This window comes from Pelodiscus sinensis, chromosome 4, assembly GCF_049634645.1.
Source record: "Pelodiscus sinensis isolate JC-2024 chromosome 4, ASM4963464v1, whole genome shotgun sequence".
NCBI classification, from domain to species: Eukaryota; Metazoa; Chordata; order Testudines; family Trionychidae; genus Pelodiscus; species Pelodiscus sinensis.
In genome coordinates, this window is record NC_134714.1 from 66,124,766 (window position 1) to 66,140,071 (window position 15,306).

At 39.3% G+C, this 15,306-nt stretch overlaps 1 protein-coding gene across 3 annotated transcripts in view; it reads right to left on the reverse strand.

Moving 5' to 3' along the window:
• LOC102452763 (cytosolic phospholipase A2 epsilon-like) overlaps nucleotides 1–15,306 on the reverse strand; it is a 45,818-nt gene that overhangs the window by 6,228 nt on the left and 24,284 nt on the right. For 2 of the 3 annotated variants that reach the window (XM_075927210.1, XM_075927212.1), the window contains 11 exons: nucleotides 12,866–12,908; nucleotides 12,348–12,411; nucleotides 10,502–10,662; nucleotides 10,290–10,361; nucleotides 9,350–9,387; nucleotides 7,413–7,548; nucleotides 5,943–6,079; nucleotides 4,202–4,424; nucleotides 2,764–2,878; nucleotides 2,136–2,273; nucleotides 309–416 (listed from right to left, as the gene is read on the reverse strand). In XM_075927210.1, coding sequence (XP_075783325.1) covers nucleotides 309–416; nucleotides 2,136–2,273; nucleotides 2,764–2,878; nucleotides 4,202–4,424; nucleotides 5,943–6,079; nucleotides 7,413–7,548; nucleotides 9,350–9,387; nucleotides 10,290–10,361; nucleotides 10,502–10,662; nucleotides 12,348–12,411; nucleotides 12,866–12,908 — 1,235 coding nt within the window. The remainder of the gene's footprint in view (nucleotides 1–308; nucleotides 417–2,135; nucleotides 2,274–2,763; nucleotides 2,879–4,201; nucleotides 4,425–5,942; nucleotides 6,080–7,412; nucleotides 7,549–9,349; nucleotides 9,388–10,289; nucleotides 10,362–10,501; nucleotides 10,663–12,347; nucleotides 12,412–12,865; nucleotides 12,909–15,306) is intronic. The other variant, XM_075927211.1, reaches the window with a different exon arrangement.

Consider the following 15,306-nt stretch of genomic DNA (forward strand, 5'->3'; position numbering starts at 1 on the left):
GTGCTCCATTGTGCAGGGTCATGGGCCCTCTGTGAAAACACCACTGTGCCCTGAACTTATGAGGAAGCAACTTGGAGATTATCATTAAATATTGTTCCTATATCCTTTGCATCCCCTTGGTCAAGGTAAAGAAGCTCCTATTATCCCTTTCCTCCCTGTGACCATTCTACCTTTACTGTAAGGCTTAAAAATCCCTTCAAAATTAGCATGCATTATGTATACATCAGACAAGTATAACATCTGACAAGTATTTATACATCAGACAGTACCAAAACAACATGTAAATGAGATAAAGATAAACCACTTACCAATTTCTTTTACATGGTCTCTGGTCCATCTGTGCCAGAAGTCCTCTGAATCAAAGGCCACATTCCAGAAATACATCACATCCCAGGAAAATATACTACTCCAAATACCTGTAAAGTTGAAGAATTTCAATGGAAGCTAATTTGATGAAGTCTTGGAAGCATTTTAATTGAAACCTGCCTTTTGTTCTATCTCATGAATATTTCCTTCCAATTTGTATAAATAGCTTTAGTAATAGAGATGTAGCTGTGTTAGTCTGGTCTCGCTGAAACAAAAGACAGGACTACGCAGCACTAACCATCCTGTTAGTCTTTAAAGTGCTGCATAGTCCAGTCTTTTGTTTATAAATAGCTTTGTGAGCATGGTTCCAATATTGCAAAAAACTTACACACATGCTCAATCTTATTTGCTTGAATATTCCCATTGAAATTAAGCATCTGCAAAACTGGGGCCTATCTGAATGATAGTTTTAACTACTTTAGTGTAGGAGTTTAAATGCTAACTAATTCCAAATAAAGTCAGACACAGAAAATTATTGAACAAACCATATAAGCTTCAGCTTCTACCACCATCATAGAATCATAGAAATGAAATGGACCTCAAGAGTCCAGTCCTCTGCCTTCACAACAGGACCAAGCATGGTCTAGATCAGGTGTCTGTCTAACCTGCTCTTAAATATCTCCAATGATAGAGATTCCACAATCTCCCTAGGCAATTTATTCCAGTGTTTAACCACCCTGACAGCTAGGAAGTTTTTCTTCATGTCCAACCTAAACCTCCTTTGCTTCAATTTAAGCCCATTGCTTCTTGTCCTATCCTCAGAGACCAAGGAGAACAATTTTTCTCCCTCCTTCTTGTAACACCCTTTTACATACTTGAAAACTGCTATTATGTCCCCCCTCAATCTTCTCTTTTCTAAACTAAGCAAGCCTAATTCTTTCAGTCTTCCCTCATAGCTCATGTTTTCTAGACCTTTAATCTTTTTTTTTTTGTTCTTCTCTGGACCTTCTCCAATTTTTCCACATCTTTCTTGAAATGTGGTGCCCAGAACTGGACACAATACTCCAATTAAGGCCTAATCAGCACAGAGTAGAGTGGAAGAATGTTTTCTCGTATCTCACTCAACACTCCTGTTAAGGCATCCCAGAATCATATTTGCTTTTTTTGCAACAGTATCACACTGTTGACTCATGTTTAACTATGACCCCTAAATCCCTTTCGGCAGTACTCCTTCATAGACCATCCTCCCCGGGCACAGCCACAAGGAGTGCACTAGCTGTTGAATCTACAGGCAGTGACTCCCCTCCCATTCTCTCCCTTGCCTTCTCCACTCTCGTTACACATTAGAGCCTGGCAACCTGACCCAAACCCAGCAGGACCTAACTATAAGAAGTAGGTTACAGGTTGGGTATGAAAACAACTCTGATCTCAAGCATGGGCAGGGTTCAAGTCAGGCTTTAAAATTAGACCTGAGCACACCTCCAATGAAAAGATCTGAATTCCAAATACTTGTGATATAAAAGATAGCAAATGCCAGTGTTGGACAAATCAAGTCTCAAGTAAAGGTATATAGAATCTAGCAGCTGTCCTTCCTCTGTGAGTTGTCTGGTTTCACAGCACAGTCAAACCAAAAGTTTAGTTACACTAGGACAAATTAAATTTGCAAGCCAGATCATTTTCTGCTAGTGACATACCTGGCACCATACATACTTTTTTGGAAGGTGATTCCATACTAGTGTCACCAGCAACAGACCATTTGCTCACCAATGCCTAGTTATATACCCAGCTGTATTCTTACTAGTTTAACATCTGCTCTAGACAAAAGTCACCTTCCAAATAGCAAATCCGGCTTTCTGGGAGCTTCTTTATCAGTCTTCCCATGAAAAATTCACTTCCAAAATCTTCTGAGCGAATAAATGCTCCATATTTCCAGAATCCCACCTCATAGGGGGTGAACTCCAACCATTCTATAGTGAGAGCAACAACAACAAAAAAGCAAAATGCAGGACTATGTAGCACTTTAAAGACTAACAAGATGGTTTATTAGATGATGAGCTTTCAACAAAAAAGGGCTTTTACTACAGTCCCCTGACTGTGGGGAAAGACACTCATATCAAATGACTAGAAAAACAATCAAGTGGAATACACCTTCCAGCATCAACTTCTTTGTGTATAATTATACTTTAAAAACCATCACATTCAATACTGGTTGCAATGCTAATGTGTCTAGAAAGCAAATTTTCTTCATACATTAGCAGGGAATAGTCTTTCCTGACATGGACCGAGGTCCATTAATACACCAATTTGCAGAGCACCAAACAAAAGCATTATAATTATTTTTAAAAATTGTATCCAGTTTTTTTTAACTTTAAAAAGATTAGTGTGTGGCACTGATCACACAAAATGAATGAAGATTGCGTATAGTATAAATCATGCACTCTAAAATGTCACCATTACCTTTAAAATCTTGAGCACTATAAGTGTTTTTGAGGTTAATAGCTGTGTAAATGGGCAGCGGATTCTGGCCTTCACTCAGTGCCTGTCGCTGGCACGAGAGTTTATGGTAATCTTTCTGTTTTAGAAGAAAAATAATTAATAGGAAAAAAAGGATCTGGATTTGAATTATTATAATGTAACATCTGAATATCACCCAGTGTTTGTTTTGGTTTTTTATATATGTTTTGTATTTTCTCCTCTCACTGGACTGTGTACACATGTTTATCTAGGGCAGGCTATCCCAAACTTGTCAGAAGTCCCATCAACAGCAGCTATTCTTTATGCTTGCATGCTATTAAGAAATATGACCAGATTGATTGCAGGTTCAAACAAGCACAAGGAGGGAAATTCTTAGGAAGAGACAGGTGACTAGAGTACAGCAGGGACCGCAACCACCTAAGTAATCATTATCTGAGTCAGGTTATGCGGCCATGTTCTAGATACAATGTCAGGCATACCTGAGCATGTATCTGAAACATTCAACTTTGCTTGCAAAAAAAGAAATTATTAGAAAATAACCTATTTTAGTCCATTTTCAAATACTGTTATTTCTAAACAATTTTTTTCAACCTTATTAATTACACTTAGCCTAAGGTGACATTGCCTTAAGTTTTTAAAACATTTTGAAGCTATTCAAGCACCAAATTATTCAACAAAGCCACGCTTTATTTCTTGAACTCCTCTAAAATTATTTAGATATACATATAAAAGAAAAAAGACATAATGAATATTTGGTGAGTATAGTTGACAAATTTTACTGTTTTCCATCCAAAAATACATTTCCAAATCATTTTTTTAAACAGATTCAACTAGCTGAATAGCTGATCAAATACTATTTGGAAAATACACTCCTCAGTGAGTACAAGTGAAATCCATACAATAATGCATTCAAGGAATATTCTTTGCTGAAATTCTAATAGTTCTAACAACAACACAAAATAGAAATAAGACAGTATTACAAACACATACACGAAACAAGTCTGTGATTTAATTAGGACTTGTATCACCTTCTTGAAGCTAATTTTAGTGTCAATTTTGTATTTGACCAAAAATGTTCAAAAATGAAATCATCTGAAATGGCATTTGAGTTGCAAAATGAATCCCTGGGATTCAGATTCTTTTTTCAAAAAATGGAACCCAAAGGCTGGCATGTTAGAATTTCTTTGCTCTAGCAGTTTTAGGTTGTATGGTACCCATAGGTCTGCTACATTTTTAAGCGAGAACAGTGTTTTTATTTGAATATATGGTTGAATTTATTTACAACAAAAGATTCTAATAAGTTCTTTGCATTAATAACCCTACAAGGTTGTTTAAGGGCATCCCTTTTCAAGTTTATTTTCTGCTCATTCTTAGCATTAGGCATTCATTGGGTCTCTGGAAAGAATAAGATATTCAATACCTCATCATGTAGCATGTATTCCACCATGAGCCCCCACAAGTCCACAAAAGTTGTGTTGTGTCCTTGTTGGCACCGCTCTTTCAGCTCATTGTAATAGTACTTCAGACGGTCCATGGAAAAACCATGGATCTTACATTTGGACACTTGCTTCCGAGCTTTATTGATTGCTTCCTCCAGATAGTTGTGTGACCAGTTAGCATCTTCATACAAGTTTGCCATTGTCCTTAAAAAGGGTGACAGAATATTGTTAAACAATAAGAGTAGGCCTGCACTGGTGCTCAAGATAGAATTTCTGGCTTGGGAAAAAAAATACTAGCACTAGCTTTTATTCAGAGAGCCTGCTAAATATAGCAGTGTAGCTGAGGCTACTTTAGTACTGGAATGGATAGCTGCCCCGAGCACACACCCAAAAATTCAAATGGGATTGTTCTCATGTTGGGTTCTCTCAGTGGTCACCAACCAGTAGATTGGAATATACTGGTAGATCTTGGAGCCTCTGACAGGGGATCCTGACTGGTTTGGCCAAAAGGCTATCAAGTGCCAGCACTTCAGCTGCCCCTCCACCTAATGCTGCTCATCTCCTGCCCTTTGCCTTGCAGCTGCCTCTCCCCATCCCCGGAAGCCTCCTGCTTGCTCTGCAAGGCAGGGGAGGGAGAGGAAGGGGTGCTGATGTCAAGGTATCCCCTCTCCCTGTATCCTATCTCCAGAGTGGGGGGCACTACAGGACTTGAGATGGAGTTTGCTGGCTGCTTTTGAGAGTGGTGCAGGGCCAGGGCAGAGGTGAGCCTGCCTTAGCCTCACTGTACCACCACCCAAGAGCCAGCTGAGGTAAACGGTGCCCAGTTGGACCCCACATCCCAAAACCCTACCCCAGTCATGAATTCCCTCCTGAACCCCAAGCCCCTGGCCTAGCCTCAAGCCCCCCTTCATCCAAACACCCTCCCAGAGCCTGCACCTAGAACCCCCTCTGGCAACCCAACTGCCTGCCCCACGCTCAGCTCAGAGCCCCTCTCACACTCCAAATCCCTTAATCCAAGACCAGAGCCGGCACCTCAACCTGCTGCCCCAGCTTAGTGAAAGTGAAGGAGAATGGGGGAGGGAGGAAGGGAGGGAGATGGAGTGAGCAGGGACAGGGCCTTAGAGAAGGGGCACAAAGGAGGTGGGGCAAGGGTATCTGGGTTTGAGGTAGATCTTGGATTGCACTTAAATTCAAAAAGGGATCTCATGCTTAAAAAGACTGGAGACCACTGTGTTATCTAGTCCACCATATGTGCAGCTCTGGCTATGCGGGCAATTTTAGTATGTGAAAGCTAGCGTGGGTAGTCTACCTTAACTAGAAATTACATCCCCAACTCCACTATAGGAAGGAAAGGTCAGTTTGTATGACCAGGACACCTTCATCTTCCTGCCTCTCACTCTAGCCCAAATACAAGATTAAATATGGTGGATCGAGAGTATAATTGATATAATCAAGAAAGTTAACAGTTGTTCAGTGATTTGAACTCTACTTCTGAGATCTAAGACCCACACAGTATCCATCAAGTGACACCGGCACTTGGTCAGTGGGACTGCCAACCTCTCAGTTTACTGCATTTTTGTCTTCACTGGATACATAGGAAAATATGGGGCTTATTTTTTATCTGTGAAGAGCCACACAAAGCAGCAATGTTATATAAATAATAAGTAAACAACAGTGATGTACAGAAATATCAAATAAAATCATTGCTCGTAGCCAGCTTACCATGTAGTGCCTGATAAACCCGTGATGTAAGAAACAGTGTCTAAGAGGTTCAATTTCTGGATACCCAACAGGCTGCCATACATTGCTGCTAATGATCTTGTCCCACCCCCTGTTGTTGTGATTGCCACCACTGGCACCTGCTCAACACAAAAGGAGAAGATGGGTGATAAGCACTCATTTGTACGAAGGATAGAAATGGTAAGGGCATATGGATAACACCAATAAAGAAGGATATCAGTCTGTAATCTATTACACAGTTCATGTTAATTACTTCTTAATTGACAGGGCAGTGATGGCTCACGTTCTGTTGCTTCACGTTTATTTTTATTATACAATTGGAAACCATCTGCACTATATTAGAATTCTCTTGAAGTTCATCACCTGGAAGATAGCAGAAAATACAGGTATTGCCCTTCCAGAACAGTTTGCTAATCCATGATTTTGTCTCTGACAGTGGTCCATGCTTCAGGAAAGTACACAACACCTTATAAGTGGAATTATGCGGTACTATAACATGCGGGTTTTTCCTGGCCCCAATATGATAATTTCTTGATGCCCTTCTTAATCTTATTACACCATTTATTTCCTGTCACAGTGAGTCATGTGACTGATTATATGTTGTGTAGAAAGGTATGCTCATTTGCATATTTAATTTTGTTAGCCTTTAATTTCATCATGTGCTCTGCTGTCCTTTCATCATGGAATAGAGTATATTAGTAGAGGTGTGTGAGAAATGGTTCTCTCATCCCCTCAAGAATTTTTCTTGACATCCCAAATTGGCCTGAAATGTTGAAATCTCACATTTATTTTATAAATCTTCAGCCCCCCCCAAAAAAATCAGAGGTATTTCATTTCAACAATGTTTGTTTTGTTTTGATTTTGACCTTTACCAGAAAAAAAATCATTATTTTTTAAGTGTAATTTGCCTGAAAGTTTAAAGTGAAAAGTCATTTTGAACTAAAAATAATTAAAAGTCAGCCAAAGGACTCCTTTACAACAGACATATTCCCATCCTGCCTCCATTTCACAAACTACCTCCATTCAGCAATCTCAGACACGCCTCTAGTGTCTGCTACAAACCTCCTGCCAGACAAGCATCCCTCTTTTCCTTGGTACAAATGAGCAGTGTACAAAAGGAAACAAGAACTTCTGACATCAGGAGACTGTAGAGTGGTTATTAGGGTGTAAAGGCATACCTCAACTCACAGCTCCTATACGCCCCGTCTCTCCTTCCAGAGACCTGGGCCTGACCTGGGAGGTAACAGGAGAGAGAGAGAAGTCTAGTAGAAGTGGCAGGGATCCAGTACCTGGACATTCTCATATTTTTGCCTGTGTGGGAGGGATGAGGCAGTGGCAGACTCTAAAACTCCTACTCTTGTTTTGCCCTCCCAGTGGTCAGTGCCTGTCCAAGGAGTGTCATCTCTATTAAAAGCTATCAATAAATGCAGCCCAAGATTCAGTTCCACGTACTTCATGCTCCTGCAGGTCCTCCTCCAGCTGGAGCACTTTCTTCAGCGCAGCAGCAACGTATTTCTTCCTTTTACACAGGAATTCCTGCTCCTCTGTACACAAGTCAAATCCCAAGCGTACATCCAGGTCTTTTGGCCTGAAATACAGATCACAGCAAATGTCTTCCTCGATTTCCATCCATCAACTCAGAAGTGACAAAAAAATGTATGCCCGTATATTATTACTTAAACCCGATTTCAGGACCTGCATAGTGCAGATTAATAATGAACTCCATCATCAGACTTATACAACAAAATATTTCCACACCTGTATATAGATTGAATAATGTACTAAACAGGGCACTATTTCTATTACTGCTCACAAGGAGCAACAATGTGGATAAAGGATAAGTCTCAGAGTTTCAGATTTCTTACAAAGGAGTTACAAAGGAAAGTGAGATAATTTGGCAATTTTTCATTTGAAGGGTGATTTTTGAACGCTTAGTAGTCTTTGTGCCGGTCTTTTTTTTTTTTAATCAAACCCCTATGAAAGATTGAAATAGTATTGCAAGTTTACACTTTTCTTTTTTCTTTCTTTTTTTCCCTCTTGAAATGAGGTTTTTACAAAATGAAAATTTAATGTTCCTTGTTAAGCTGAATTTTGTAAACAACCTTAATTTTACACAGAAGTACACCATTGGTCAAATTCTGCCCTCAGCTAACTCATGAAACTCCACTGACTTGTGTGCAGTTCTACAGGTACAGTTCTGTGTATAATCTGCTTATATTAGAAAAGTGAACCCCACTCAGTGTGCACTTGAGTGTGCCATACAAGATCAATGTTCTATTTTTTTTGATTGTATTACATTAGCACTCAAAATTTGGTAGGTATTGCCTAGACATATGCATGAAGAGGTTGCAATCTAAGATATAGGTGGTAATTCATATCTGTGTGTTTGTCTTCATAACCTGCTGCATAGAAGGTCAGTATTTCCCAAGAGGTTTTCATCACATTGCAGTCTGATGGCTACAAACCACACAGGCTATTAGCCCAAATGATAATTCATGAGCATGGATGTTTCTTGGGAGACTAGTATAATTCTCTATTCCCACCCACTTTTGCAAAGCATGCATCATTCACTTAAATTTAAACTTTAAAAATAAAGCCATTTTAATTGTTTTCTGAAAGTAAAAATGTATCAAAGTATTTTCAGAATGGTAGAAAAAATCCTTACACCTCAAAATAAAAACCCCAAATAGTTGTATCTATTTTCTTCAAACTTTATTAGAAAGTTCACTTCTGGGTTGAGATTAAGCTCACAGCTATTCCTCCTTCCTAGAAAGGAGAAGCCAAATGACTAATACCAACATTGGAGGACTTTAGTCTCTAAAGTCAGCAGATCTGACAAAGGGGTGCCAATTTTACATAGCCATTTTCAGGTACCAAGTCATACTTCAAATGTTCTCAGAAGCTCTTTGCATACTGTAAGTATATTTTCCCAAAGCAAACACACAGAGGCTATGTCTACACTGTCCCTCTCTTATGGAAAAACATATGCAAATGATAGAGAAGGTACTACAAAGTGTCCTTAAGTACCCATTGTTTGATTTTTGTGTCATTAGGATGTGGAATGTAGCGAGCCATCTACTCAATGTCTTTGTTCATACTGCTGTTGAAGGAATCAAACTTCTAAATGAAGTGGAGCTCTAAAGCCTCCCAGTGGAGTTAGCTTGCAAAATTTGCCTAAAACAACATGATGACCTTGAGATCCATTAATGAGTGCCCAGGCAAGTTAAATGTTCCCCAACGGGCTACCATGTGTTGCTACACTATTTGTTGTTTTTTAAATTTTTCCAGTTACGGACTAGCATGACTACCCCTCTAAAGACAGAAAGAGAGAGAGAGTGTATTCAACTGACAGTCATTAGCACTCTAAGAACCAAAATAAGTTATCTTACCATTCTTTCGCCTTCACATGCAAGTCAAATCTTTTGCCCTGGAAATTAAGAAAGTAAAGCTAAATTGCATCATATTTTTGAACCTTTCTTTCCTTTAGTCTTAAAGTGAGCTTTTCCTGCTCTCCAATTAGCAAACTCTGAAATGTCTAATTATAGACATCACTTCTCGGCCTTTTGGCTAAGATGCGTAAACATGCTCTCGGAGCGCGATTTGCGGAAAGGTAGGGGTCGGGTCAGTAGGCTGTATTGGCATCATAACGGTTCCCAAGTCAGTACCCTGACATTCGCGGGGCGTTTCGCCTGACTGCCCAACGCTCGGTCCTTGCCTGGAAGCGTCGCACATGCTCCAGATCAATTAATATCTGTTTATATAAGTGCAAATGAATATGCAGATAATGGAACACTGCAAATATACAATAGATAAAATAATAAATGGATCAGTCTCATGTTCTGTTCGAAGGTATATTGTAGCAGGATGTTAGTAATAAAATTCAATATTATTTGTTAGTTTAATAAAATACCATTGTTAGATATTATTTTTCTTACAATAGTTAATCAATAAATTAAGATTGTCTTCAATATAATTAAGGAAATCCATATAGGAGGACATATGATTTTAACTAAATAAGGTTACTGGAATTTCATTATATCACCAACAATAATAAAATGGCATTAACTCATTTTTACAAATGCATGCTGGTATGTTTATAGCAAAGGAATTTTGTAGTCTGACACTTCATAGAATCTTAAGGTTGCATGTTTCAAAGGGTTATCAAGTTATATAAATATTGTTGCTGTTCAGTTCTTTCAAAATAAGATTTTTCTGAACAATTTTCATAAATCAGCTACACTTTGCACAGCAATCATGTCATTAATAATTTTCTTAGTAAAACCTTAAACTCAGTTAAAATATTTATTCCAAAACTTCTGCAGTGCTTACCTTTCCTATTGTTATTTTCTTTTGCAAAGGGAGTGAATTCAGAGGCAGGGATTCTTCTTTAGTTGAAATCTGCTGAATTAAAAGAAAAAGTGGAGATGATGATAATCTATTACAAGGAGAAAAGGGATAGTCCTCCCCAAAACACAAATTACATTGATGTCGGTTGCATTCTATTCCAAATGTTATTTTCATTAAAGCTAATGATAACATACACCACAATAGCGCATCTTCTTTGGCACTGTAATGTCCAGTTTTGTTTGGATATACTTGACACAGTGGAACACAATTGAATTCCTGAGACTGGAGTCAGCATCCAATGAAATGTTCTGGGTTCCTTCATGGGATCCTTTGACTGTGAGTGTGAGCTCTTCCTCTAAAGACAGGAGACAGGGAACAAAGAGAACCTTAAAAATAGTTGCCCAGAAACAAACTGCACGACTACACTGTATTCACTGAAGAATCCTATGCATTGTCCTTAAAATAGTGGTTGCTTAGTAAATCTAGAGACTGCCCCCCAAAATCCCATTAATCGCATATATTCAGGTAAACAGGTATTCAAATTATACAGTGAGTCACTCAGTAAGAATTGGAAGACTACAGCCAAGATTTAGATTAGAGGAAATTTCAGATTAAAGTATTTTTTTGGATAAACACAATTGAAACTGTATATAGGAGCCATTCCATTCTGATATGTATTACATTTTACGTCATAATCATTGTAAAAGCCAAAGGCTCTAATTGCAAATCAAATAGACTGATTTATCAGTGTCTTTCCATGACAACTGCTCAGTAGCAAAGGTGGGGAGCATTTAAGCTGGCTCCCCCCACACTGGCTCCTGCCTCTGATGTAGAGGCAGCAAGAGGGGAGGGGAGAATGTGAGTAGTTGACTCGACTACTGGATAAGCTTAAACTTATCGAGTAGTCGAGTAATTGATTACTCTCTTATATTCCTAAGCAAAATCTTGAACAGAAGCCTGCATACACACAGAGATCCAGTTCTCCATATGGGGTCAAGAGCTAACCCTCCAGATGTCCTTTTCACCAAAAATTACCTTTCAAAACAAACTTCTTATGTGAGGGCTCAGCAACAGCTAATCAAAGCATTTGTTCCAACCACATTATTTACCAGATTTGGCTCCTCCTCCTTCCTATTCATGTACTATCTAACCAGGTAGTGAATTTTCAAAATTTGTGTAACTCTTGGAAAAGAACACATCTATTGAAATGAATATGCAAGCAAGCAGTATCAGGGATCCTTGCTACATTTAACACAACTGATTTTACAAACATAGGCCCCCTTCCTGCAATAAGAGTTGTTTGTGTGTATAATCTCATCTGCAAACCATTGACAGAGTTTAATTTTGATCAAACAACTCAAAAACATTTTAAAACCTATGAATTGGTATTTAGAGAGGCCTCAATGAAGTCTACAGATTAGGCCTTATTTGAAGAAATTTAGTTATGAAATATGTAAAAGGATAATGTCAGGTCAAGGCTAGCCTCAAACAAGGTTCATAAAAACCTAAAACCAACAAAATTTCCATAATATTTTGTTAAAATTTCAATCAAAAGTATTCTTTGGATAAAGAAAAAGCTATTGAGAGAGCCAACATTTTTAATTTTCTGACCATTGTTTGAGTCTGAAACAATGTTATAATGTGAGTGGGTTTTGTCCAAATAAGTATCATGACAGAGTTAGTATCACCTACATAATCATGGGAATGTAAATCAAGAGGTCATCAAGTCCAGCTCCAGGCACTGAGAAAGGACAGTCTCTGATAAGTGTTTGCCCAGTCTGTTCTTAACTTCCAAAGGCGAGAATTCCACAATCTCCCTTCAAAGCCAATTCTAGCATTTAACTACCCTAACAGCTGGCAAGTGGTTCCTAATATCTAATCTCATTACTTCCATTGTCCTATTGTGAGTAAGCAGAAAGAAAAATTGAACACAATTCTCTTTATGTAACAGCCCTTAATAAAGGCTTAATAATTTTCTAGCCTGTTACAACTACTGAATCGTAACATATAAACAGCCAGTTACTGAAGCAATAACCTCACTTGTGGATTGTTGCTTTCGCTTCTTTTCCTGCCCGTTAACTTCCAAACAGGAAACTTCACGTGACTGGAACAAAAATGACAAAGAATTACATGGGTGGGGTTAAATGAGAGGTTCTCCATTAACTCCTCTGATTGGGCAAATAATGGCAATGAAGGGCTCATTAGGGAATCCTATTTAGCCCTTATATGGGAGGATGGTGACTGACATATTGTTCCCATGTTGGGGCATATAAAGGAGGAGAAAATAGGAGCCCCTGACATGTATGAACAGAAAAGTAATGTATTTCACAAAAGAGGGGGAATGATGGAAGGAGAAGCCATTCAGTTAAGAGGTGTTTTTACAGAGAATAGCTTGTTTGAGGAAAGCAAGAGTTTACAGGAAGGTACCCCAGTTCCAGACTGTCTTTCTATGGGAGTATGTGGTTCAAGCACTGAACTGCACAAGTTTCTCTAATGAAACATTAATACCAGTATTTGCTGCATAGGACAGAAAATATCACAGGAAATAAAAATATTACCACTAGTACTCCATTAGTAATGATGTTTTCTGGATAGTCCAGACTAAAAAACAAAATTAAAAAAGACAAATGCAGTGGTTAGAATTATTGATATAACTAAATATATCAGCCACAAGTTTTCCCCCTCGACCTTCATGTTTCTCTTTTTTTTAATTCATAGATGTCTTAGAAGTGGAACTAACATTAGAAGCTTGTTCTAGAATATGGGTGTTTCCACTCACTTATTTAACAGTGGAAAATAGAAATTGACCTTTAAAACCCCTGGTATCCCAGCTCCAGAACTGTGCTCTGCAGAAGCTGTTCACTGCATCAGAGCATACAGCCGTATTCTCCATACTGAAACTGTGAAGAGTTTGAGAGCATTAAATCTGTCTGAAAGATCCAAACTCAGGCCTCCACAGATGAAAAACTGAAGTAGTATTTCAACACAAGAACAATTTTTAAAACATTCTTTTCCCGCTCTGGTAAATCAGGCAATTCCTGATTTATTCAAGATATCATATGATATTCCATTCCTTGATGTTACAGTTGCAGACCCGCTTTGCAGCCCATATAGCTCATCTAATTAGTGAGGTGTGGAATATACGCATAATACTTTAGAGTCAGACCTTAAGCTTTTGTACTTTGTTCCTCCATTGACATCAATGACTACCACCAGTTAAGAAGTTTGTAGTTAAATTTGTAGTTAGACACATATTATCATTACAGTTCTTGTTTCAGGCAGTGGGGACAGTTCTTGTGTTTAATAATACAAGACAAGATGGATTCCTACTTAGATAAATCTTGTTGAACTGGCCTCCCTATTTTTCAATAGTTGCCACACACATCTCAGCAGCCTCTTGATTCATGAGCTCCACCATGGACCTGATTCTATTCTCTTATATACTGGTATAAATCTGGAGTGCATCTGTTGAAGTCTCTGAAGTTACAGTGGTGTAAAACCTGGGTGGGGTCAGAATTAGGCTAGAAGTCTGTGTGTTCAAGTCACCTGCCTCATCTCTGGAAAGTTCCACTGTCCTATGAATCACAAAAAGTATCACTTCTAACACTTTATTGCAATAAATAAAATAGTATGAGCCGCAAGGCTACTTTGTCTCTCTCCTTTGCTGTTAAGCTTCTGCCCAGAACTTTCCCTAGTCCCAAATACAGCTTGATTTTCTGCTTCAGATTTAAAGAAAAAAAATATACATATAGGTAAGCCTCCATCTCTTGTGCCTGTTTCTTTGATTTCCTTCTTCATGATCCAAAACAGCTAAGTAATATAAACAACTGCTCTTGGCATTGCAGGGGAAACTTCTAGAAATAACACACCAGAGTTAAAGAAAGTAAGGATCTTTTATTCACTAAAAAGTGCACACACAAAACACCATGCTTTCACCTTGTGAGATAATTATCTTAACATTTACATTTTACACAACTATTTTGTACATCTATTTACATTTCTACTTTCTGCAGGAGACAAGGAGTTACCCCCCACAGTGGAGGAGACCAGGCCTTGCACCACCAAGGTTGAGCAGTCTCCTGCCACCACTGCGAGGAAGAAACGTAGGGTAGTGGTGGTTGGAGACTCTCTTCTGAGGGGAACGGAGGCACCCATCTGTCGCCCTGACAGTTCATCTCGAGAGGTATGCTGTCTGCCAGGGGCCCGTATCCGAGATGTTACGGAGGCATTGTCGAGGATTATCCGGCCCTCTGACTACTACCCCATGCTACTCATCCACGTGGGCACAAATGATACTGCCAGGTGTGACACTGAGCGGATCAAGTGTGACTACAGGGCTTTGGGAGTACGGGTGAAGGAATTTTGAGCACAGGTGGTATTCTCTTCGATCCTTCCTGTCAAAGGTAGGGGCCCGGGCAGAGAGAGGTGCATCCTGGAGGTGAATGCCTGGCTGCGAAGATGGTGTCACCAGGAGGGATTTGGCTTCCTTGATCACGGGGTGCTCTTCCAGGAAGGACTGCTTGGCGGAGATGGAGTTCACCATTCCAGGAGCGGGAAGGCCTTGTTTGGACACAGACTGGCTAACCTTGTGAGGAGGGCTTTAAACTAGGTTCGACGGGGACAGGTGAGCAAAGCCCACAGGTAAGTGCTGAATGTGCGGGACTGGGAGATGGGTTGGAAATGGGGGGGACTACGGCCTATAATGGCAAGGAGAAAGGAGGGTCAGGGCACAACAGGGAGGCAAGATCAAATCAGTATCTTAGATGCCTATATACAAATGCAAGAAGTATGGGTAATAAGCAGGAAGAACTGGAATTGCTAACCAATAAATACAACTATGATATCATTGGTATTACAGAAACCTGGTGGGATGGGACGCATGATTGGAATGTTGGTATGGAAGGGTACGGCTTGCTCAGGAAGGACAGACAGGGAAAAAAGGGAGGAGGGATTGCCTTGTATATTAAAAATGTACATACTTGGACTGAAGTGGAGATGA